Source organism: Eulemur rufifrons, chromosome 6 (genome assembly GCF_041146395.1).
Source record: "Eulemur rufifrons isolate Redbay chromosome 6, OSU_ERuf_1, whole genome shotgun sequence".
Lineage (NCBI taxonomy): Eukaryota > Metazoa > Chordata > Mammalia > Primates > Lemuridae > Eulemur > Eulemur rufifrons.
The window spans coordinates 11,885,237-11,908,555 of NC_090988.1; the positions used below are offsets into that span (position 1 = coordinate 11,885,237).

Here is a 23,319-nt window from a genome sequence, read left to right on the forward strand (position 1 = left end):
TGGGAAGAATCCATCCCTCCATCTTGAGCAATACCTTGTCCTCAAGAGCATACAGGTCCCAGAGTCAGAAAACCAGCCCTAGAGTCTTCATTCCACCGTTCACTCCTTACATGTCCTTGGACAAGTTACTTTAACTCTTCAAGTTTTAGTTCCCATGTTGTAAAATGGACATCATAATAATACCTGTGTTCTTAAGCTCAAAAATATTTGTGAGAATAAAAACGTTTTCTACTCTACAAAATGTGATTGACGTGTTAGTTACTTATCTGTCTCTACAATTGCTCAGGAAGGAAAACCAGTTGATAAAGAACCTTTCTCAGTGATGATTTCACCTCCTTATTCCTGAGGCTGTAGATCAAGGGATTCAACATGGGGGTTACCATATTATTCAGGATCTGAACAGTTGCATCCAGCCAAGGGCTTGGGGTTGGCCTCAGGTATATGAGGACCACTGGCATGTAGAAAAGCAGGATGGCAGTGAGGTGGGCACTGCAGGTGGAGAAAGCACGACGTCGACCCTCAGCAGAGCGGATCTGGAGGATGGAGCAGACGATGCGACTGTAGGAGGTAAGAATGAGCAGAAAACAGCTGAGGGGCATGAGGCCCACACTGATGAACCCCACCATCTCCAGGGCTGAGGTATCTGCACAAGCCAGCTTCAGCATCACCGGGATATCGCAGAAGTAATAGTCCACCTCACTGGGGCCACAGTAGGGCAATTGGAAGGTGAGAGTGGTGAGAAAGGTGGCCTGAATGCAGCCAAAAAATGAGGTCCCCATGGCTAGAATGGCACACACTGTGTGACTCATGATGATGGTGTAGCGTAGAGGGTAACATATGGCAACAAAGCGGTCATAGGCCATCACCGTGTAGAGGAAACACTCAGTACAGCCCAGGAAATGGTAGAAGAAGAGCTGGGACACGCAGCCTGCATAGGAGACGGTGCGGCTGTTCCCTGAGAGGTAGAACAGCATCTTAGGGGAACTGACAGAAGGGAAAAATATGTCAAAAACAGACAGCTTGCACAGGAAGAAGTACATGGGAGTGTGAAGCCGAGTGGAAGAGACAATAGCAAGTAGGATCAGCAGGTTCCCCATAAGGGTGAAAATGTAGAAGGACAAAAACAAAACAAAGAGCATTGTCTCCAGACCCTGTGTGTGTGGGATGCCCAGCAAGACAAATTCAGTCACCACTGAGAGATTCCTCATAGCTGTGAAAAAGTTCAGCCTTGAAATTCTAGGGACTCAAGACACCAAAGTTTAAACACAAATGTCAGATTATCAACCTTTTTGCTGATGAGTGCAATGGGTATGTTTTTAACAAGCAACAACGTTCCTTCTTCTGAAGAGCAAAAGTGAGATCTTTATAAAAATATCAGTAATAAGTTCCTATTTCATAATCACAACCTGTTCATCTCATGGAAGGAATGTTTTATAAAGGCAGATACTTGTCTTCTATAGCAAGATTGGAAGTTTAGAAACATTCAGAGCCTTCTCAAGTTAGAAACCTTTTTATCATGGATTGATTCTCTTTTAGCACATTCATATTTTGAACATTCATGTCTTTATGTAACAAACTTCCACTATTCATTACCCTCTAAGCAAAACAACAGAATAAACAATTGTATTAGAAATAAGAACACAATATGAATCCTGGCTTTGCCTCTTATTATCTACACTAGTTAAAACAATTTAGACAAAGTCTTTAATAGACATAGTTTCATTGCCCACAAAATGAAAATTATAATTATTATAACATCAGCAACAAAAATATCCTGGTAGCATAGTAAAGTTTATGAAATATCTGTGAAAATGTCTGGCAAAACTATAAATCTTAATGAAAAGCTTTTGTTTATGTATCTTAAACTTAGTTCTTTATGTGTCATCCTTTAATGTTTGTATTCTGTAATTATAGGCAAATAAATGTTTTATTAAATGATATTATTGAATAGACTTAGATCATATCCTCTTCAGATTACATCTTTCCAGACTTCTTGAGAGGTCTAAGATCCCCAATTCTATCAGATGATGGTGCTCTGGTTCTTCTGGTCCTTTTAATGTTTTCTAAGTGGACTTATGTAACTCTGAAATATTAAGCAAAAGAAACAGTAGTAGTGAGGGAAACATTCAATTAATGTTACTATGATGTAGTAATAAATAGTGTCCCAGGTAAAGAAAGGCAAAGAACAGCACTAATGAGGTAGGTTATACAAGTTAAGAGCAGGGTATGGCACCTGGAAGGTACAAGGATCTCTTCATCTCATTACTTACTTAGTAATAATAATGTACATGTAATAATTATATATACACATATATGTGTGTGTATATATGCATATACACATGTGTGTAAATATGTAACATATATGTATATATACCATTTAATAAATATTTTCTGAGGTCTGGCTCAGCACTTTTAAGTTTAGTTATTTTTTAATTTTTAAATAAGAAACCATTATACTATTACTATAATTCCCATCTACAGATAAGAAAGTGAAGCTTAGAAAAAATTAAGCAAGTTGCCCAAGGTTATAAAGCTATGTGACAGACCTGTTTCAGTCCATTGTTGGTATCCTCGATCATTAGGAAAAATCTCCCTCTGTTTGCCTCTGCTTTTTTAGGCATTCTGTTCCACTGCTGACAGTGACACCCTTCCAGGTGGGTTTACATAATGTTTGCTTTATACTAAGGTGGGAAAAGTCTTCATGTCTTCCTCCTCCTCATTTCCAGTGTTGACTTTAGAGAATGCATGGTTAATATATCATTTAGTTTTTGAGAACGTATAACAGGCTTTTTCCATCTTTTTGACAATAGACCTTAGTATCAGCTACAGTCCAGGAGTTTTCAAGTTGTCGAGCCACATTCAACAAAGGATTTCAATCATAAACTGTGGCAAGTGCCATTAAAAAACATTTCTAAAGAGAATGAGCAAGCCAGAATGAGTCACATGTCTACTACCCTGGAATTCGGCAAAAGTGAAGACAGTAAAGAGAGAAACAGTGACATTCTAGGGGAGAGATGCTTCTGACAGTCTTCCCCTGGTGACTAATTCTAGCCACACTTGAATAGTCTTGCTGAGCAACTCAAATTCCTGGGAGCTCTTCACCTCCTTCCCTTGAACAGCAAAGGCTCCCAGAGATCCCTGGTTCTTGCCTACGATCAGATACCATGATATTCTGTGATTTTATATTCTTATTTGATTTTTAAGTTCATTTCAGCAAGAAGTCCCCAAAGACCAGGAAGGTCCCCATGTATGGACCCACTAATGTATAAGGGGCAGAGGCTAATGGTTTGACATGGGCAGAAGTTTCAATACTTACGCAGTCACATGGGAACATACTCAAATTTTCAAAGTATTATAACATGATCTCGCATTTATGGTTTCTGAGCAGAGTAGCACATGCTCCAGCCAAAGGAGCTTTAATTCTCCTACTTATAAATAATCAAGTCTCATAGGGTTTGTACAATCCACACATATACACACTCACTCTCCCTGGATTGCCTTTCTTGTAAGTTTTTTTCAGATCCCCTTAAGCCCTACTTGGGACTCAGTGATAGCTCTGAGGGACCAATTAGTTTTTCAACCTTATTCATCATCCAGTCATGAAATAATAGTAATGATATTATCAGAAAAGGATGCTCTGAAGTGGGAAATATGTTCTTCCAAAATTGTTTTCATAGTAGAATAGACTCCAATTTTAACATTAGATCACATGTAATGTGATCTCTTTGTCTGGTTGCCTCTTACATCTTTAAGTCTTTGCTGATACCATTTGTCTCATCACTTTTTAAATTATCCATATATCCATGTGACTATGCAGTTATCTCTAATAAACATCAATATTCAAGATAGAAACCTAATCAGTTAGTAATTCTGTAATGTGCTTCTAGTATGTCCTCAGACCATGACTCCTAAAGAAAAATATTCACATACTGGACACACTCCTAGTAGGATGATCATTATAAATAAAGGAGCTATAAAATATCTCAAAAGAAAAATGATCAACTAAATAACTTATATTCAGTTAACAATCCACTGTAAATAACTTACCATATACTAAGTGTCCTGCTACATTTTAAAATTCATTATCACATTTAATCTCTAAGAAATTTTATAAAGCAGGTGATATTATTTGACAAAAACACTGAAAAACAGATTAAATAACTTAAAGATTACACAACTGCAACTTTGACTCAAGCAGTACAAAAGCAATCCATGTAACCAAAACATTTGTAACTACTTAATATTATGCAAAAAAAAAAAAAAAAGATCACACCACTAGAAAGTAACTGAGCTGAGACTCTAATTTCAATGCCAATGTTTTTAAATCTGCATGATGAATTCCAGAGATTTGGGTCTTGAATCCAAAGACAAGAAAGAGATATAATATGGTCTTCAAATACTTGCAGAGCTGGTAGGTAGATTTAATCTGAGCTGTTTCAGGCAGAGACTTAGGAATCATTGGCAGATATAATAGATTTATTTTCAATGTAGAAAGGAATTAATTATTAGAAAATGTACATCTATGAAATAAGCAACCATATGATGTAATTATCTCATCACTGGAAATATTCAAGAAGATATAGAGAAAACCATCTTTCAGGTATACCATTAAAAATATTCTCAGTTTGAATGAATAACTTGAGTTAAAGTTCTAATTGTGAAATTATTTAATTTTATTTTTACCATAAAACTTTTCAATGATACTGACCTAATACAATAAAAATGGAGTTTTAAATTGATGATGATAATTCAACTAACTATTATAGCAAAAGCAATTATGAATAGGTCCATAATAGTTACAAAATTTACAACAATATTACTGTTATAATACCAAGAATGTTGTTAAAGCATTTTAAAAGAGAAAAAACACAGGTTGTGGAGGGAGCACAGATACCACTCAGACAGGGCCTCACAGGACGAAAGTGGCCTGTTGGGATGCCTTAGTAAGTAGACCACAGTTTTAATAATAGCTAACATTTACTGTGCATTTGTTACATACTGGAATTGTGTTGAGGGCTCTGCATGTATTATCTCTTTCAATTCTTACCAGAAATCTATAAGGCAGGTGATATCTCCCCCATTTTTAATAGTAGAAAATTTAGTCTCAAAGAGTTTAAGCAACTTAACCAAGGTCACAGAGTTGGTTAATGGTAGAGATGTCTCTCAAATCCATACCAGAATGGTATGACTTCTCTGTTTCAGTTATTAAAAAAAGTAAGCTCAATATTAGTTCTGATTTTCAACTATTCAAATCTAATATCACTTAACATTTGTATTTCCTCTAATTTTCCAATGCACTTTTATGTGGTTTTAATTAATTTTTTAGAATTATGTAAGGTGGCTCTTATTAACCTTATTTTATAAATAATGGCATTGAAACTCAGAGCAACTGTGACTTTCCTAAAGTTAGGTAGTTTCCACTACATCATCGCTGTTGCCCAAAATGGCTCCATACAGAAGGCAGCTGTCTCTGGTTGAGAGGAGAATTATTAATGGATTCATTTAGAGATTTGGATAAGTATTCTGTATAATGTTATAGTTATTACTGTTTTTATCTTGTATTTTTTTTTTTTTTTTTTTGAGACAGAGTCTCACTCTGTTGCCCAGGCTAGAGTGAGTGCCGTGGCGTCAGCCTAGCTCACAGCAACCTCAAACTCCTGAGCTCAAGCGATCCTACTGTCTCAGCCTCCCGAGTAGCTGGGACTACAGGCATGCGCCACCATGCCCGGCTAATTTTTTCTATATATATTTTTAGCTGTCCATATAATTTCTTTCTATTTTTAGTAGAGGTGGGGTCTCGCTCTTGCTCAGGCTGGTCTCGAACTCCTGAGCTCAAACGATCCGCCCACCTCGGCCTCCCAGAGTGCTAGGATTACAGGCGTGAGCCACCGCGCCCGGCCTTATCTTGTATTTTTTGACATGATTATGGCCTCAAAGTATAATGAGATAGAGAAAAAAAGAGAGAGAGAGAAGCCTGTTTGGCTCATGTTCTGTTTCCTAGGGAATAAGTGTCAACAGAAAGTTCAATAGATATTTCTCAACAGAGCTTTCTTGCCATGGTATGACTTGTGGGGAAACTTCCATTATCTTTATTTCAATCAGGGAAAACAGTCTGCCACATTTTTTTTCCTACTCCAGGTATTCAAGTAAGTCACTGACATATTCCAACACCAACTGTTTTCTCAACTAATCCTGTGGCAAAACTTTCTGGTTATAAATAGCTAAGTCTAGGCATTATTGATCTAGTTACAGGTGCTTTATTGTTTCTTGGCAGAATGAAAGTCTGAGATCAATCTCCAATCATAAGTTTCTTTCTTTATCTGTGATAGCTCAGTAGAGAAGAATTGGACTATAAAGCAAAAATGGAAAGGATCAATATGATGGGTAATTACTGAGTGATAAATGCAGATGTTCTAAATTTTACGCATTATAAAATAGCTATTTTGAATGTGGGCAATTCTATACATCTTGGAATAGGAGTGGTGGTAGCATTGATTTATTTATATATACCAGAAAAATTAAAATAATTGTCCATGGAAAGAAAATTTGTTACAAAGTGGAAAACATATAGCTGTGTATTAATTATATACCCAACATTGATATTAATTGTTTTATCTATTAATGGATACAGATTATCCCAAACTAGATAATTCAGCTAATTAATTAATTTTCAAAGCAAGTAAACATTTCACAGTTTTATTTTTAAAAGTAAAAAAACTACAATACTTTCAATTTTAGAGTCGTTGTATGCAACTGAAGTTGGTATCAACTTAAAATAGATGGTTATGACTACAAGATATCCAAAAAGAAAAAATTTATTAATAGATACTCTAAAGAGAAAATGATCAAAGCAAATCTACAAAAAAAAATCATGAAATAACAATGGAAGACAGAAAGAGAGCAACAAAAAATTACCAGACAGCAACACAATTAACAAAATGGCAAGTACATGTCCTCAATAATTATTTTAAATATAAATGAAATAAATTCTCCTATGAAAAATGATAATTTTTACCAAAAAAAATCTATTGACTACTAACCTGTTAATTATAATTCCTCAAAAAATAAAACAAAAAGAAAACTAAAGTGAATGAGTGAGTAGATTTTATGGTATATAAATTATACTTCATTAAGCTAGTAAAAAAAAAAAAACAGGTGAAATAAAAAAATAGTATGGCTTTCAAAGTTTATACAGAGCTTGATATTTAACAAAGGTTTTTTAAAATATATATCTATTATCTCATATAAGTCTTACTATATCCCTATATAATTCCACTTTCAGCTTTATGATTATGATTATTATGATTATTTAAGAAGAATTGCCTAACAACATATACCCTCAGCCCTCCCTGAGCTTCTGTCCATTTTGGACCCTGATTGCATTACTGAGTTTTTTTTCCCCACACCTCACCTCATTTTCATATGTAACCATTAACGATGTGTGTTGTTAATGTCACTTGGTATTAAAAATTGGTTTATATGTGAAAAAAGAAAATCACTTTTAACTTTGGGTAGACCACAATAGAAAAATTATTTCTACCTTTCAAGTTCCAAAGAGTACAATTCTGTAAATGTAGGTTCAGTCAAGTGTGGAGATTTGATAGATCAGAATATATACGGTCCCATTTCAACTATGCCATCTAAAGAGTTTGGAAGTTATCATTCTCATCCTTATCACACACAAAAAAAATCTGAACAAACTGAAAATCAATGAATGACATTTTTGTACCCATGAAAATACTGAGCTCACTGGCAAACAATCACCCTGAAATCCTGTTACTGAAAGCTCAGCACTTGTCCTTGAAGGTGCATCAGAAGAACAAGAACAAGTGGTTTGAGGAGAAGGAAAGAGAAGTTTATTAATTTGCCAGTAAATGAAGAGGATGGAGACGCTTGTCTGAAATGTCATTGTCCTAACAATAAGCAGAAATACAGAACTTTTAAAGGATGGGTTCTCTGGCCGGGCGCGGTGGCTCACGCCTGTAATCCTAGCACTCTGGGAGGCCGAGGTGGGCGGATCGTTTGAGCTCAGGAGTTCGAGACCAGCCTGAGCAAGAGCGAGACCCCACCTCTACTAAAAAAAATAGAAAGAAATTATATGGACAGCTAAAAATATATAGAGAAAAAATTAGCCGGGCATGGTGGCGCATGCCTGTAGTCCCAGCTACTCGGGAGGCTGAGACAGGAGGATCGCTTGAGCTCAGGAGTTTGAGGTTGCTGTGAGCTAGGCTGACGCCACGGCACTCACTCTAGCCTGGGCAACAGAGTGAGACTCTGTCTCAAAAAAAAAAGAAAAAAAAAAAAAAAAAAAAAAAAAAAAAAGGATGGGTTCTCAGCTTCAGGCAATTGTTGTTCAACTACAGTTGACAATCCTGAGCATCCCATCTCTGTCCCATCTCCTCTGAAGACAATCATGTGACCTCGGCCTAGGACCTCCCTCTGCCAGGTCAGGGCTGAGCCATCTCCTGTAGCACAAAGAACAAAAGACATTACCCTGCCCCTCCTAACCACTGTCCTGAGACTGGAATGCAGGTTTTAGTTCTCAAAAAGGAATAGAGAATGTTTTACAGAGACAGAAAATATTTTTGCCATTTTTTTCTCCCCAGACCATTCCTTCTGTTACATATTTCCCACTGTCAATATTTCTCTTAGATATCTATGGGAGGAGGGATGATTACTATGTTACAATCCTGACAGACACATGATACCAGAGTCACAGCTGACATTTAAAAACCTGTAAGAGAAACCTCTGGGGCCACAAACTGGCAGGAATCCTTAAGTGGTCATTCTGATTGATTGCTGGAGGCTGAGTGTGCATAAGTGTGAGAGTGAGAAACTCTCTGGGTCCAGTCTTAGGAGTTCCCACACTTTTTTGAGCTTTTCCTTTAGGTATGCCACCAAGTTTTCACAATAAAGAGCAGAGAAAGATCCCCTCTGGGCTCTTTCAGGGGAAGGAGAAAAATAACTACTATGAAATAAACCCAGACCACTCTCCATACAAAGGTCTATTCTCCAGAGGAAAAGAGCCTTATCCTACTTGGGGGAAGGGCATTTCTCCCACTTGCACCACCCCCTCCCCAGCTTTCTTGTCTCAGCTAAAGGGTGGGGGCAGCTAAGAAACACTTTGGAAAGTCACAGCTAAGGGACACAGACCTACTGAAGACTAAGGTTTAATCACAAGATTATACAATGTTTCCCTTTCCCACACCTTGCCACCAAACTAACATGTCTTCAGTGTAAACACAGATTACAACTGAAACAGCTGCAAGACCTAGATTCTCTCTGAGGCGGAGCACTTGTGGATGCCTAAAGTCAGTAGGCAGGCAAAAATAAGGACACTAGAGGAATGTGAAGCTACTGGCACTTTCAGTAACAGAAAACATTAGACACAACCAAACCCATAGCCATAACAACATAAAACCTCACACACAACATCTCTTTAAGTCAATTCTTTTCGCCCAATACCTCATGTTTGACTTTCAACAGAAAACCCCAAGGCACACTAAAAGACAAGAGAAAACAGTCTGAAGAGAAAAAACAAGCACTAGAACCAAACTCAAATATGACAAAAATGTTAGAATTACCAGACAGGAAATTTAAAATGACTGTGATTAATGTAAGGACTCTAATAGAAAAGATAGACCCTATGTAAAAACAGATGGATGATGTAAACAGAGACAAGGAAACTCTAAAAGGAATCAATATGAAATCTACCAGAAACAAAAAAAAAATTGTAACAAATAAGAAATGTATTTAATGGGTTCACTATTCGAATTGGCATGGCCGGGTAAGGAAAACTTTGGGCAGGAAGATAGATCAATAGAAACTTCTTAAACTGAAATGCAAAGATAGAACAGAATCAAAAACAGCAAACAAACAAACAGGAAAAATAGAGCACAACATCTAAAAACTATGGGACAATTTCAAAAGTTGTGACGTGTACAAGAGAGAACAGACTTGAGAAATATTTAAAGTAAATTTTTCCAAAATTAGTGAAAAACACAAAACCACAGATTTAAGATGATCAAATAACACTAAGAAGGATAAATACAAAAAAAAAATTTATATTCACAAATGTCATATTCAAACTAAAAAAAAAAGACATAGAAATTCTTGACAAAAGTCAGGGGAGAACACCTTATGTATAGAGGAAAAAGGGAAATAACAGAAGATTTCTTGCCAAAAACTATTCAAGCAAGATGAGAGTGATATAATATATTTAGTGTCGAAAGAAAAAAAAAAAACACCAACCTTGAATTATGTATCCAGCAAAATTATTCTTCAAAAGTGAAAAAAAATAATTTTTTAGAGAAAAACAAAAATTAAAGGAATAAATTAAAGGAATCAATTGCCAGAAGACCTAATCTAAAGGAAATATTAAAAGAAATTCTTCAGAAGAAAAAAAGAAACTCAGATCTATATAAAGAAAATAAGAGTGTCAAAGGAGGAATAAATAAAGGTGAAATCTTTTCATTTTTTTATTCTTAATTGATCTAAAAGATAACTTTTTATCTTAATAGATTTAGGGGGAACAAGTTGAATTCCTTTACATGTATGTAATGTATAGTGTTGGGTCTGGGCTTTTGGTGTACCCATCGTCTGAGTAGTGCATATTGTACTCCGTAGGCATTTTTTATCCCTCCCTCCCTCCCACCCTGCCTCTTCATGAGTCTCAAATGTCCATTATTCCATTCTGTGTGCCCTTGTGTAGCCATAGTTTAGCTCCCACTTATAGGTGAGAACATGCATCATTTATTTTTCTCTCCCTGAGTTACTTCACTTAGGATAATGGCCTCCAGTTCCATCAAAGTTTCTGCAAAAGACATTATTCCATTCTTTCTTATCACTGAGTAGTAATTCATGGTCTGTGTGTGTGTATAAAAAATACCAATTTTCTTTATCCACTCATCAGTTGATTAGCACTTAGGTTATTTCCGTATCTTTACTGTTGTGAATTATGCTGCAATAAACATACAAACACAGGTATCTTTTTGATATAATGATTTCTTTTTCTCTGGGTAGATACCCAGTAGTGGGATTGCAGAATCAAATGATAGAGCTACATTTAGTTGTCTGAGAAATCTCCATAGAAGTTGTACTAATTTATATTCCCACCAACAGCATAGAAATCTTTCTTTTTCACCATATTTGTGCCAAGAGCTATCATTTTATCACTTTTTAATAATGGCTGTTCTATTTGGAATAAGATGATATCTCTACTCATTGTGGTTTTAATTTGCATTTCCATGATGATTAGTGATGTTGAGCATTTTTTCATGTTTTTTGGCCATGTGTATATCTTCTTTTGAAAAATGGTTGTTCATGCCCTCTGCCCACTTTTTAAGGAGGCTGTTTGCTTTTTTTCTTGCTCAGTTGTTTGAGTTCCTTGTAGATTCTGGTTATTAGTCCTTTGTTGAACACATAGTTTGTGAATATTTTCTCCCATTCCATAGGTTTTCTATTAACTCTTTTGATTATTTCTTTTGCTGAGCAGAAGCTTTAAATTTAATTAAGCCCCAGTTGTCTATTTTTATTTTAGTTGCATTTGTTTTGGGGGTTTTAGTCATAAATTTAAAAGATTTGATGAGATCAGGCATTCTTTCATAACAAAAACTCTCGAAAACTCAGCATAAAAGGAACATTCCTTAAAATAATAAAATCAATGTATGACAAACCCACAGCTGACATCATACTGAATGGGGAAAAATGAAAGCATTCTTCCTAAAAACTGAAACAAGACAAGAATGCCCACTTTTACCACTTTTATTGAGCATAATACTAGAAGCTCTAGCCAGAACAATCAAGAGAAAGAAATAAAGGGCACCCAAATTGGAAAAGAGGAAGTTAAATTATGTCTGTTTGCTCATGATATGATCTTCTACCTAGAAAGCTCTAACAATTCCTCCAAAACACTCCTAGATTTGATAAAGGAATTCAGCAAAATGTCAGGTTATACAATTAATAGCATTTCTATACACTAACAATGATGAAGCTGAAAATCAAATCCAGAATTAAATCTCATTTACAATAGCCTTAAAAAATAAAATATATTGAAATAAATATTACCAATGAGGTGACAGATCACTACAAAGAGAACTAGAAATCACTGATGAAAGAAATCATAGATGACACAAACATTTCCTCCACATTTTCTTTTTTATGTGTCTAGAGGCAACCTCCCTAGACTCAATAAGGAAGAAATAGAATTCCTGAACAGACCAATATCAAGTACCTAAATTAAAACAGCAATAAAAACCTTCCTAAAAAGAAAACTCCTGGACCAGATGGTTTCACACCTGAATTTTACCAGACCTGCAAAGAAGAACTGATGCATATCCTGCAGAATTTATTCCACAACATTGAGAAGGAAGGAATCCTCCCCAACACATTTGATGAAGCCAACATCACCCTGATACCAAATCCAGGAAAGGACGCAACAAAAAAAGAAAAATACAGATCAATATCCTTTATGAATATAGATGCAAAAATTCTCAAGAAAATCCTAGCAAACCAAATTCAGGTGCTTATCAAAAAAATAATCCATCACGACCAAGTGGGCTTCATCCCAGAGATGCGGGATGGTTCAACATACACAAATCTATAAATGTAAATGACCACATAAATAGAAGCAAAAATAAAGACCATATGATCCTCTCAATAGATGCAGAAAAAGCATTTGACAAAATTCAACACCTTTTTATGATAAGAATGCTTAACAAAATAGGCATAGATGGGGCCTGTCTAAAAATGATACAAGCCATATATGACAAACCCACAGCCAACATCATACTGAAAGGGGAAAAATTGAAAGCATTCCCACTCAAAACTGGAACCTGACAAGGCTGCTCACTGTCCCCATTACTTTTCAACGTAGTACTGGAAGTCCTTGCAAGAGCAATCAGGCAAGAGAGCAGAATCAAGGGTGTCCAAATAGGGACAGAACAGATTTAACTCTCACTCTTTGCTGATGATATGGTATTATATCTAGAAAACCCCAAGGATTCAACCAAGAGACTCCTGGAATTGATGAATGAATTCAGTGAAGTCTCAGGATACAAAATACACACAAATCAGAGGCATTCATATATGCCAATAACAGTCAAACGGAGACCCAAATTAAGGACTTAATACCCTTCACAATAGCAACAAAGAAAATAAAATACCTAGGAATATATTTAACTAAGGAGGTAAAAGATCTCTACAGGGAGAACTATGAAACACTGAGGAAGGAAATCACAGAGCATGTAAACAAGTGGAAAACAATACCATGCTCGTGGATTGGAAGAATCAACATTGTTAAAATGTCTGTACTACCCAAAGTGATCTACAGATTCAGTGCAATGCCTATAAATTACCAACATCATTTTTCACAGATATAGAAAAAATAATTTTACACTTTGTATGGAACCAGAGAAGACCCTGTTCAGAAAAAGCAATTTTAGGCAATAAGAACAAAATGGGAGGTATTAATTTACCAGACTTCAAACTATACTACAAGGCTGTGGTTATTAAAACTGCATGGTATTGGCACAAGTACAGGGACACAGACCAGTGGAACAGAACAAAAAATCCAGATATAAAACCATCCTCATATAGCCATCTAATCTTTGACAAAGCAGACAAAAACATCCACTGGGGGAAAGAATCCTTATTCAATAAATCGTGCTGGGAAAACTGGATAGCCACATGTAGAAGACTGAAACTGGACCCACACCTTTCACCTCTCACAAAAATCAAATCTTGATGGATAATAGGCTTGAACCTTAGATGTGAAACTATTAGAATTCTAGAAGAAAATGTGGGAAAGACTCTTATAGACATTGGCCTAGGCAAAGAATTTATGAAGAAGACCCCAAAGGCAATCACAGCAACAACAAAAATAAATAAATGGGACCTGATCAAATTAAAAAGCTCCTACACACCCAAGGAAACTATCATGAGAGCAAACAGACAACCTACAGAATGGGAGAAAATTTTTGCATCCTACACATCCGATAAAGGGCTGATAACTAGGATCTATATAAAACTCAGGAAAATCAGCAAGAAAAAAATCAAACAACCCTATGAAAAAGTGAGCAAAGAACATGAACACAAACTTTTCAAAAGAAGACAGACTAATGGCCATAAAACATGAAAAAATGATCAACATCTCTAATCATCAGGGAAATGCAAATCGAAACCATTATGAGATATCACTTATCTCCAGTGAGAATGTCCTTTATCAAAAAGTCCCAAAACAATAAATGTTGGCGTGGTTGTGGAGAAACAGCAACACTCTTACACTGCTGGTGGGACGGAAAACTAGTACAACCTCTCTAGAAAGCAATATGTAGATACCTCAAAGAGATGCAAGTAGAACTATCATTTGATTCAGCAATGCCATTACTGAGCATCTACCCAAGAGAACAAAAGACATTCTATAAAAAAGACATCTGCACTAGAATGTTCATAGCAGCCCAATTCACAATTGCAAAGATGTGGAAAAAACCCACGTGACCATCAATATATGATTGGATTAATAAAATGTGGTATATGTATACCATGGACTACTACTCAACTACAAAAGACAATGGTGAATTAGAACCTCTTGTCTTATCCTGGGTAGAGCTGGAACCCATTCTCCTAAGTGAAGTATCCCAGGAATTGAAAAACAAGCACCACATGTATTCACCATCAAGTTGGTTTTAACTGATCAACACTTAAGAGCACATATAGTAATAACATTCATCGGGTGTTGGACAGATGAAACGAAAGAAGGGGATAGGTACATACACACCTAATGGGTGCGGTGTGCACTGTCTGGGGGATGGACACACTTGAAGCTCTGACTCAGGTGGGGCATGGGTAATATATGTAACCTAAACATTTCTGCCCTCATGCTGAAATTAAAAAAAAGAAATCATAGATGACACAAATGAAAAAAAAAGAAATCCCATGCTCATGGAAAGAATCAATATTGTTAAAATGACCATACTGCCCAGAGCAATCTACATATTCAGTGCAATTCCTATCAAAATATCAATGTAATTTTTCACAGAATTAGAAAAAATTCTAAAATTCATATGTAACCATAAAAGAGCCTGAGTAGCCAAAGTAATTATATGCCAAAGGAACAAAATTGGAGGCATCACATTACCTGACTTTGAATTATACTACAAGGCTATAGTAACCAAAACAGCAAGGTCCTGGCATAAAAGTAGACACATTGATCAATGGAATGGAATAAAGGACTCAGAAATAAAACCATATACCTACAACCAACTAATCTTCAACAAAGTAGACAAATACATACACTGGGAAAAGGACACATATTCAATAAATGGTGCTGAGAAAATTCGGCAGCTATATGCAGAAGAATGAAACCAGATCCCTATCTCTCATCATAGAAAAATTAACTCAAGATGGATCAAAGACTTAAATGTAAGACCTGAAACAATAAAAATCCTAGAGGAAAACCTACAAAGAACTCTTCTGGACATAGATTGGCCTAGACAAAGAATTTATGACTAAGATCCCTAAAAGGTAACTTTTAAAGTACTAATAGTAATATTTTTGTAACTGTAAATTATGAATGACAGCAATGCCACAATGGATGGGAGAAAGGAATTAGAGATGGGATTAGGATGGGAGAACAGAATTAGTACTCTGTTTAAGGTACCTGCACTACATGTAAAGAGATACAGTGTTATTTGAAGGTGGGCTTAAATTAATTATAAATGTATATTACAAATTCTAGGACAACTAAAAAGATGTTTTAAAAATATAATTTATATATTAAGCATATAGATTGGGTCATATCACATAAAAGTCTTAATTAAAACCAGAGAGAATGTCTTTAATAAAGCCATCTGCACTTGAATGTTTATGGCAGCACAATTCACAAGTGCAAAGATGTGGAAACAACCCAAGTGCCCATCAATACATGTGTGGATTAATAAAATGTGGTATATGTATACCATGGAATATTACTCAACTACAAAAAACAATGGTGAACCAGCACCTCTCATATTGTCCTGTATAGAGCTGGAACCCATCCTTTCAAGTGAGGTATCACAAAAATGGAAAAACAAGCACCACATGTACTTGCCATCAAATTAGTACTAACTGATCAACACTAAGGTGCTCACATGATAGTAATATTCATTGAGTGCCAGTCAGGTGGGAGAGGGTGGTGGGGGTGGGTAAACTCACAACTAATGGAGGTGGAGCACACCGTATGGGGGGAGGGCACATTTATAGCCCTGGCTTGGGTGAGGCAAAGGCATTATATGTAACCAAAATGTTTGTCCCCCATAATATTCTGAAATTTAACTTCAGGCCTCATTAAACTTGGATTCACTCCTCTGGCTCTCAAAAAAGATTACAACTAAAATACTGATTGTATGACTGGTTTTCATGTGTGGAAAAATTATATTATCAGGCTTTATACAGTTCAGGAAGCTTTAGCAATAGGTTCAAAGAATATGAAGCAAATTTTAAAATTAAACCATTATTAACTTCAGAAGAAATAAAGTTGTGCAAGAAAGGAAATGTAATCACGTAATACCACTTGGCTCAGTAGTAACAATACTGACACAGCCAAACCTGATATAAATTCTAAATTAGCATTGAAGTACAAATTGTAGACTAAATTGAAATATTTGACCTCATCTACATGATAATATCTAAATAATTTGTGCAACTGATAATAAAGACATGTCGGAGGCCAGGCACAGTGACTCACGCCTGTAATCCTAGCAGTCAGGGAGACCAAGGCAGAAGAATTGCTTGAGTTCAGGAGATTGAGGCCAGCCTGAGCAAGAGCAAGACCCCATCTCTACTAAAAATAGAAAAAATTAGCCAGACACAGTGGCATGTGCCTGTAGTCCCAGTTACTTTGGAGGCTGAGGCAGGAGGAAGGCTTTAGCCCAGGAGTTTGAGGTTACAGTGAACTATGATGACGCCACTGCACTCTACCTGGGGTGACAAGTGACACTCTGTCTCAAAAAATAAATAAATAAAAGAAAATGAAAGGTGGCTTTACTAACAACCTATTTAACAGAGGAACGTAAATTATCAAACAGAAAGTAAGGGAAATAAACTCATAGTACATACAACTGCTCTTTGTTTTAATTAAAACACCTGTGGCCTAACTTGTTATCTCTAAGAGTTCTTTCTCAGCCTTGACTAGCCCTAAGCAGACAGTAGGGGTGCAAACTTCCTGCTCCACCTCTCTGCCTCTGTTCCTGCCAAAAACAACAACAACAAAAAAAAAAAAAAAAAAAAAGAAAAGAAAAAAAAACAGAAGGCAAAAATAAGAGGGGAAAAATTAAATAAATGCATCAAATAGAAAACAGCTAATACAGTAGATATTAATCCAATTCTGTCAATAATTACTTTAAATATGAGTGGTATAGACTGATTTAAAGGCAATGATAATCAGAATAAAAAGAAAACAAACAAATGAGAAATGAAGACCCAAGCATATATTGTGTATAAGAGACCCACTTTAAATATAAAGACTCAGATAGACTAAAAGTAAAGGGATGGAGAAAGATAAGCATGCTAACACTAATAAAAAAAAGCTGGAGTATCTATGTTAATTTCAGACAAAGCCAACTTCAAAACAAAGAAAATCATCATGAATTAAAGTGGGCATTACATAACGATAAAAAAGTCAATTTTCTAAGAAGCTATAAAAATCCTACCTGTGTGTGCACCTAACAAGAGAACATCAAAATATGTGAGGCAAAAACTTATAGAACAGAAAGGAGAAACGGAATACTTAAAGTTAGTTCATTGCATGGGATTTTTCTTGGTTTTCTTCTGGTCTATGAGATATTCCAGGAAGCAGATGACCTGTTTTCAAGGAATCAATGGCTGTGAGTTGGGAGAGGAACAGCAGATACTAAATGACCCCCAGTGTGACTGGGTTGGAGTTGGGGAAGATAGGCAATGAAATTTACTAATAAGTCTATGTAGTACAGGGTGCCGTCCACTGTAGCTTCTGGGCTCAGTTTGAGTGGAAGAAACTTTTTTTTTTTTTCAGCATATTACAGGGGTACAAAAGTTTAGGTTACGTATATTGCCCTTGCCCCCCACCGCCCCACCGCGAGTCAGAGCTTCAAGCGTGTCCATTCCCCAGACAGTGCGCATCGCACTCATTATATAGGTATACACCCATCCCCTTCTCCCCCACATCTGCCCGACTCCCGATTAGTGTTATTCCCAAATGTGCTCTTAGGTGATGATCAGTGAAACCAATTTGATGGTGAGTACATGTGGTGCTTATTTTTCCATTCTTGGGATGCTGAGTGGAAGAATCTTGAGGCAACATTATCTGCCAACCTTCCTGTGATCAAGTTTGCAGCAAGTGGGAAACAAGTGCAGGGTGAGGGCAACCAATGGGAGATGAGAACAGCTTCCCTCCTGGGCTCCTTGCCCACACCATGAGTTTCTGAAAACACAGATGGATTTTTATATTTTCCTTAAAACACAAAGCACCAGACTTGAAAAGGTGTTTCAACAAATATACCAAAACATTACTTGCTGATTACAAAGACTGATACTTGCTTAAATTAGAGAAATTTACAGTTGGCACATTTCATTGTGTGGGAGCTCAAACACAGAAATAAAACCACACTAATTTAAAACTGTAGTTGGTTCTGTAAAGGAGAAAATTGATTTTGTGTGTGTGTGTGTGTGTGTGTGTGTGTGTGTGTTTTGCTTTGTTACTGGTTTGTTTTGATTTTTGGTTTAGAAGGCTCTCCACTAAGTCTGCAAGCCATGTCCTAGTCTGGAAGCTGAAGGATGAGAAGAGAAAAACAATAGACGTAACAATAAATGCTCTGTATAATGAGTATAAAGTGGTATCTTTTTGTGCAGAGGATAGCTGTACAAGTTCCATGGTTCTTAGTAAACTGTTATCTTGTTATATTACATAGATAGTGCCTATCTAGATGACAGGCTTCAATATAAACCTATTTCATGAAAATACTAAGCCCTTCTGAAATTTTAACTGCACACAAATTAGCTGGGGACCTTTATGTTAAAATACAGGCTTTGATATAGTTCTTGGTGTTGCCCACAATTCTGTATTTCTAACCAACTTCCAGGTGGTGCTACAGCTCTATTCCATGGATCACATTCAGCATAAACCTGGAAGGAAGACCTGGGAGATTAGACACCACTGTGCAAGTCAGCCAAGTTCTTCTAATACCAGTTCATTCCACAGCTTAAAGAAACTCGGGACTAGACCACCCACTGTCTGCGTGAAAGGCACTAAGGTCCTTCTAGGAATTCTTGAGTATTCTATTTGACACTGATAATAGAGCTTTAGTTAATCCCTTAGTTTTGCAATGAGGATATGGAGTGCCTCAGGGGTAAACAATTTGGTCATTATCACGTAACTATTGAAATGTATGGTCAGGATTCTAACAGCAATCTTCTGACCAGTGTGCTTTACTGGCTTCAGGTAAGACAGGAAGTCGGCCTGCAACAGAAGATATAGGGACAGGATACAGTGTGAACAGTGGAGGCATCAGCAAAGCTGGGGCAAAAACAAAGGATGATGAAACCAGTGTAGGTTCAATAAATGAATCTATGAAAGACCAGATACAACGAAGTGTAGAATTAGTAATTTAATATTGATATAACAGTTATTATGCAGGACAGCACATCAAACAGGGTCATTTGTGCTAGGATACGGTATGTGAGACATAAGGGTCTGGGGTGATCGCGTGAGCTTCTTTCTTCCTCATGTGGTGAGTGATCCAGGTTCAGGTCTCAGGTAAAACTGCCGTGATACCCTCTCTTCCCTTTATTACACTAGATCAGAGCCTGACTTAGAGGCCTCTCAGATTCAGGCAAGGACTAGGGAGTCCTCTAAGATGTTTAATGATTAAGGAGAAACATCTATCTCCAACAGGTATAATTCAACCCAGGTCTCATAGGCAGGAAGGAAAGGCATGCAGGGTAGGCTAGCAAAGTCCCAGTGGAATTAATCAACAAGGTCCCCAGTAATGCCAACTCTCACAGTGGACTTCATGAGCCTCTCTCTTTGTGATCTTGAGGTTACATTGATCCTGATGTTGGCTTTCTACCTCCCTCTAACTCCTCCTCCTAAGAATGGAAAACTTCAAAGCTTACCAGTATGGTTCTGATAAGTACGTAAGATTGAAATTGCATAGACAAATATAATGCAGAGACTTCTCTAATTCAGGCATTTCCTGACATCAGTGCTGCTACCTTTAGTGTGAAATCCTTGTGACCCATTTTTTGTGTTGTCACTTTGGAAAACCTGGGAGGAACATTACTGCATATGAATGCTTTGAACTCCTCCAAGGAAGGGAATGGGTTCTAGGACCACTGTCACTTGTCTGAGTAGGCATGGTAAGGAAAGGATGATCACATGCAAAGGGAACCTGGAACAAAAAAGCAAGGTGGGGTTGGCATCCTTTACTTTAATGGCAAGAAACTGACAGGAGAAGTATAAAACACAAAAACATATCACAGCAGAAGAGATGGTAACGAAAGTGGCAGTAGCTAAGGAGAGGCACTTCTTTCTCTGGACGATATTCTCAGAAGGCAAAGATAGCAGGATTCACGGATGACTTCAGCAAGGTATTAGCCGCTTTTACAAGTGCTTGTGTGGTGGAGCCTGTGGTGAGGGGAAACAAGCGTTAGGGCTGAGGCATAGCAATAAGAGTCCTCTAACCCTCCCTGACCATCTACCCTGAGTCCTGCTTTTATCTTTCCTCAATACCCCTGATTTTTCTCTTCTCTTTAGTCTGCTCTGGTCCCAGAAATACCCAGGAGCAGTGAGATAAAGAGGCGTATGTGTGCTCTCGTCCAGTCTTACACTCAGTACCAAGACAGCGAGGAGAATAAATGCCACTTGTCCTCCTCACAGTTCGTACTGCCCATCCACGTCCCTGTCCCTCTTTACTCGTACCTCCCCGCTATATCCCAAGTTTAAGATTTCACGCTCATCCTGCCAAGGAAAGAACCAGGTGGGAGACCAGAATAAGTCTGCACCAGGGTGGTGGAGGAAGGTGACAGTGGGACTCCCTCTAGGAAGACAGCTAGTCTCCTACAAGGGAAGGAGACGGGTCTCAGGATTGTGCTCCTACCTGCACGGATGCGAATCCAGGCCACAGCCTTCCTTTCCAGGAGTTCCCACTCACACTTCAAGTCCTTCACATTGGAATTCAGCCAGATCACGGCCAGGATCGTGGCCCAGGCTGAGGGATCCACAAGCTGTACAATAGACAGACAGTTCCTTGCAGCCCCCAAGTTGGAGCAGGAAGCCCCCAAGAGCATGCAAAAAGCTTCACTCCCTCTCCACTCACCATCCTTCAGACTGCTACTAAATGGAATTACCTGGTCCCTCTTTACCTCCATTGGGATGACCACCCACCAAGTCTTAGGGTAGACAGGTCTCAAGTTTTAAATCCAGTGTAACCACCAAGACAGTGTGGGAAACCCCTAAAACACCTAGACAAGTATTACCCAGCTCTGGGAGGAGAAACACGTACATAATCGCTCTATAAAGTGCCTTAATTTTTTTTTAATTTGAACCCCCTCAATGCCTAACAAAATCATGAGAAAATATCAACCACATTTGTAAGAAAGAAAACTGATTCATACAGAAGTAAAATGATTTTCCCAAAGTTAGCCTTCTAGCACTAATGGAGTGGAACTGAAGGCCAAATATTGAGATTCTAGGCATGTTGCTCATATTTCGCAACAGAAAATCTCAGCCACAGAGCAGAAAATTGTCTCCCATGAATTTTTAGAGTCAACAGATAAAGGGAAATTCCTCCTTTGTATCATGACCTTTAAAATTTGGAAACAGCTATCATGTCCTCTCTGAGCACTCTTATTTCAGGTCAAAATTCTCAATTCCTTCCCTTCTTCCTTAAGAGGACTGCTTATGTCAAAGCAGTAAGAATCTTCACACTTGTCATCCCAAATATCATAATGATTTTTAAAATATATCTCCTTAAACGGTCACACCTGGAGACAATACTGTAACTTTTCAGCTAAACTTGTTGCGCTCCACTAATCATGTTTCAAATATACTCATTTATATTATTCGTAGTCATCTAAAAACCTCCTATTTCCATGTGAAAGTGCTTGTATGTTATTTTGCTTCTCTTCTGTACTTTTACTTTAGAATGCAAAATAGTACCTGAATTGTATTTTAATTTTTTTTTTCATGGAAAATTCCAATTCATAAGTCTTTTGGGCATTCTGATTCTCTTGTCTAACATTTTATCTCCCAGTTTTGTCATCTACAAATAGGAAAGCCCTGATCTACATCTTATTCTAAATCTTCACTGAAACTATGAACCTCCAGAGAATTCAGAGCCTGGTGGGTCTGAGATTCTGTTTCAAGTTTGGTATCAATTTATTATTCAGTGTTATGGGTTTTCAACTAGTTTGTACTTGGTCCATGTACTTACTGATCATTTAAAAAAAATTCAAAGCCTTACTGAAATTCCGATACACCAGGTCTATTCCTTTGATTTGTTAGCCTGGTTACCATGGCAAAGAAGGAAATGTCAGCCTGACTTTTTTTGTTGTCAGTGAATTTAAGCTAAAACTTCATGATCCTTGTATAATCCTGGAAGTGTTTCTAAATTTAATTACTTCTTCTAGGACAGCATATTCCAACAGAAACATAAGGCTAGATACATATGTAATTTTAGATTTCCTAGAAGCCACATTTAAAAAAGGAACAAGGAAGAGGTACAATTATTTTACTAATATGTTTTAACTCAATATATTAAAAATATCATAATAGGCGATCAGTATAAAATAAATACTAATATTTTGCTTTTATACTCTTTGAAATCAATATGTATTTTACATCATAGCACACCTCCATTCAATTAAAAACTCAGTTCCTCATTTGTATTAGCCACATTTCAAAGGCTCAATAGCCAGACGTGACCACTGGATACACTTATTAGACAGTGCAATTACAGAATATCTGAAGTATATTTAATCACTTTCCACATTTGGAAAATTCAGAATGATTATTTGTCCTTTAGGTTTTTTGTACCTGTCTCATATTTAACAATTTCTCAATGACTATTAGAAGTTTTAGCAAGTTACTTTGAAATTCTGAAACGTAATTTATAATTGTTAGCAGATTTGAGCTCATTTGAATAACCAGATGGTTCCTATGAACACTTCACCTATCCCGACTTTAATTAACATTTTCTAATATCTGGACCATTTCCTTTAGTATGAAGAGGACCAATAATGGGGCTATCACTGGGGGTTCTGAAGACAAATAATCGTAGAATTGAATGTGGCTCTGCCACTGCCTGG

At 37.0% G+C, this 23,319-nt stretch overlaps 2 protein-coding genes across 3 annotated transcripts in view; both read right to left on the reverse strand.

Annotated features, from left to right (window-relative positions):
• Positions 1–272: 272 nt before the first annotated feature.
• On the reverse strand, positions 273–1,208 carry LOC138383728 (olfactory receptor 10D1B). The gene has a single exon (XM_069468770.1). The coding sequence runs from the start codon at positions 1,206–1,208 to the stop codon at positions 273–275; it is 936 nt and encodes a 311-aa protein (XP_069324871.1).
• A 19,071-nt stretch (positions 1,209–20,279) lies between these two features.
• The window catches only part of VWA5A (von Willebrand factor A domain containing 5A), a 31,794-nt gene continuing 28,754 nt past the window's right edge, over positions 20,280–23,319 (reverse strand). For both annotated transcript variants that reach the window (XM_069470758.1, XM_069470760.1), the window contains exons 17-18: positions 21,111–21,237; positions 20,280–20,638 (exon numbers count right to left, since the gene is read on the reverse strand). In XM_069470758.1, coding sequence (XP_069326859.1) covers positions 20,559–20,638; positions 21,111–21,237 — 207 coding nt within the window. In that variant the 3' untranslated portion in view covers positions 20,280–20,558. The remainder of the gene's footprint in view (positions 20,639–21,110; positions 21,238–23,319) is intronic.

Coding starts and splice junctions, on each gene's coding strand:
- LOC138383728 (XM_069468770.1), bottom strand. CDS start 1,208: ATGAGGAATCTCTCAGTGGTGACTGAATTTGTCTTGCTGGGCATCCCA.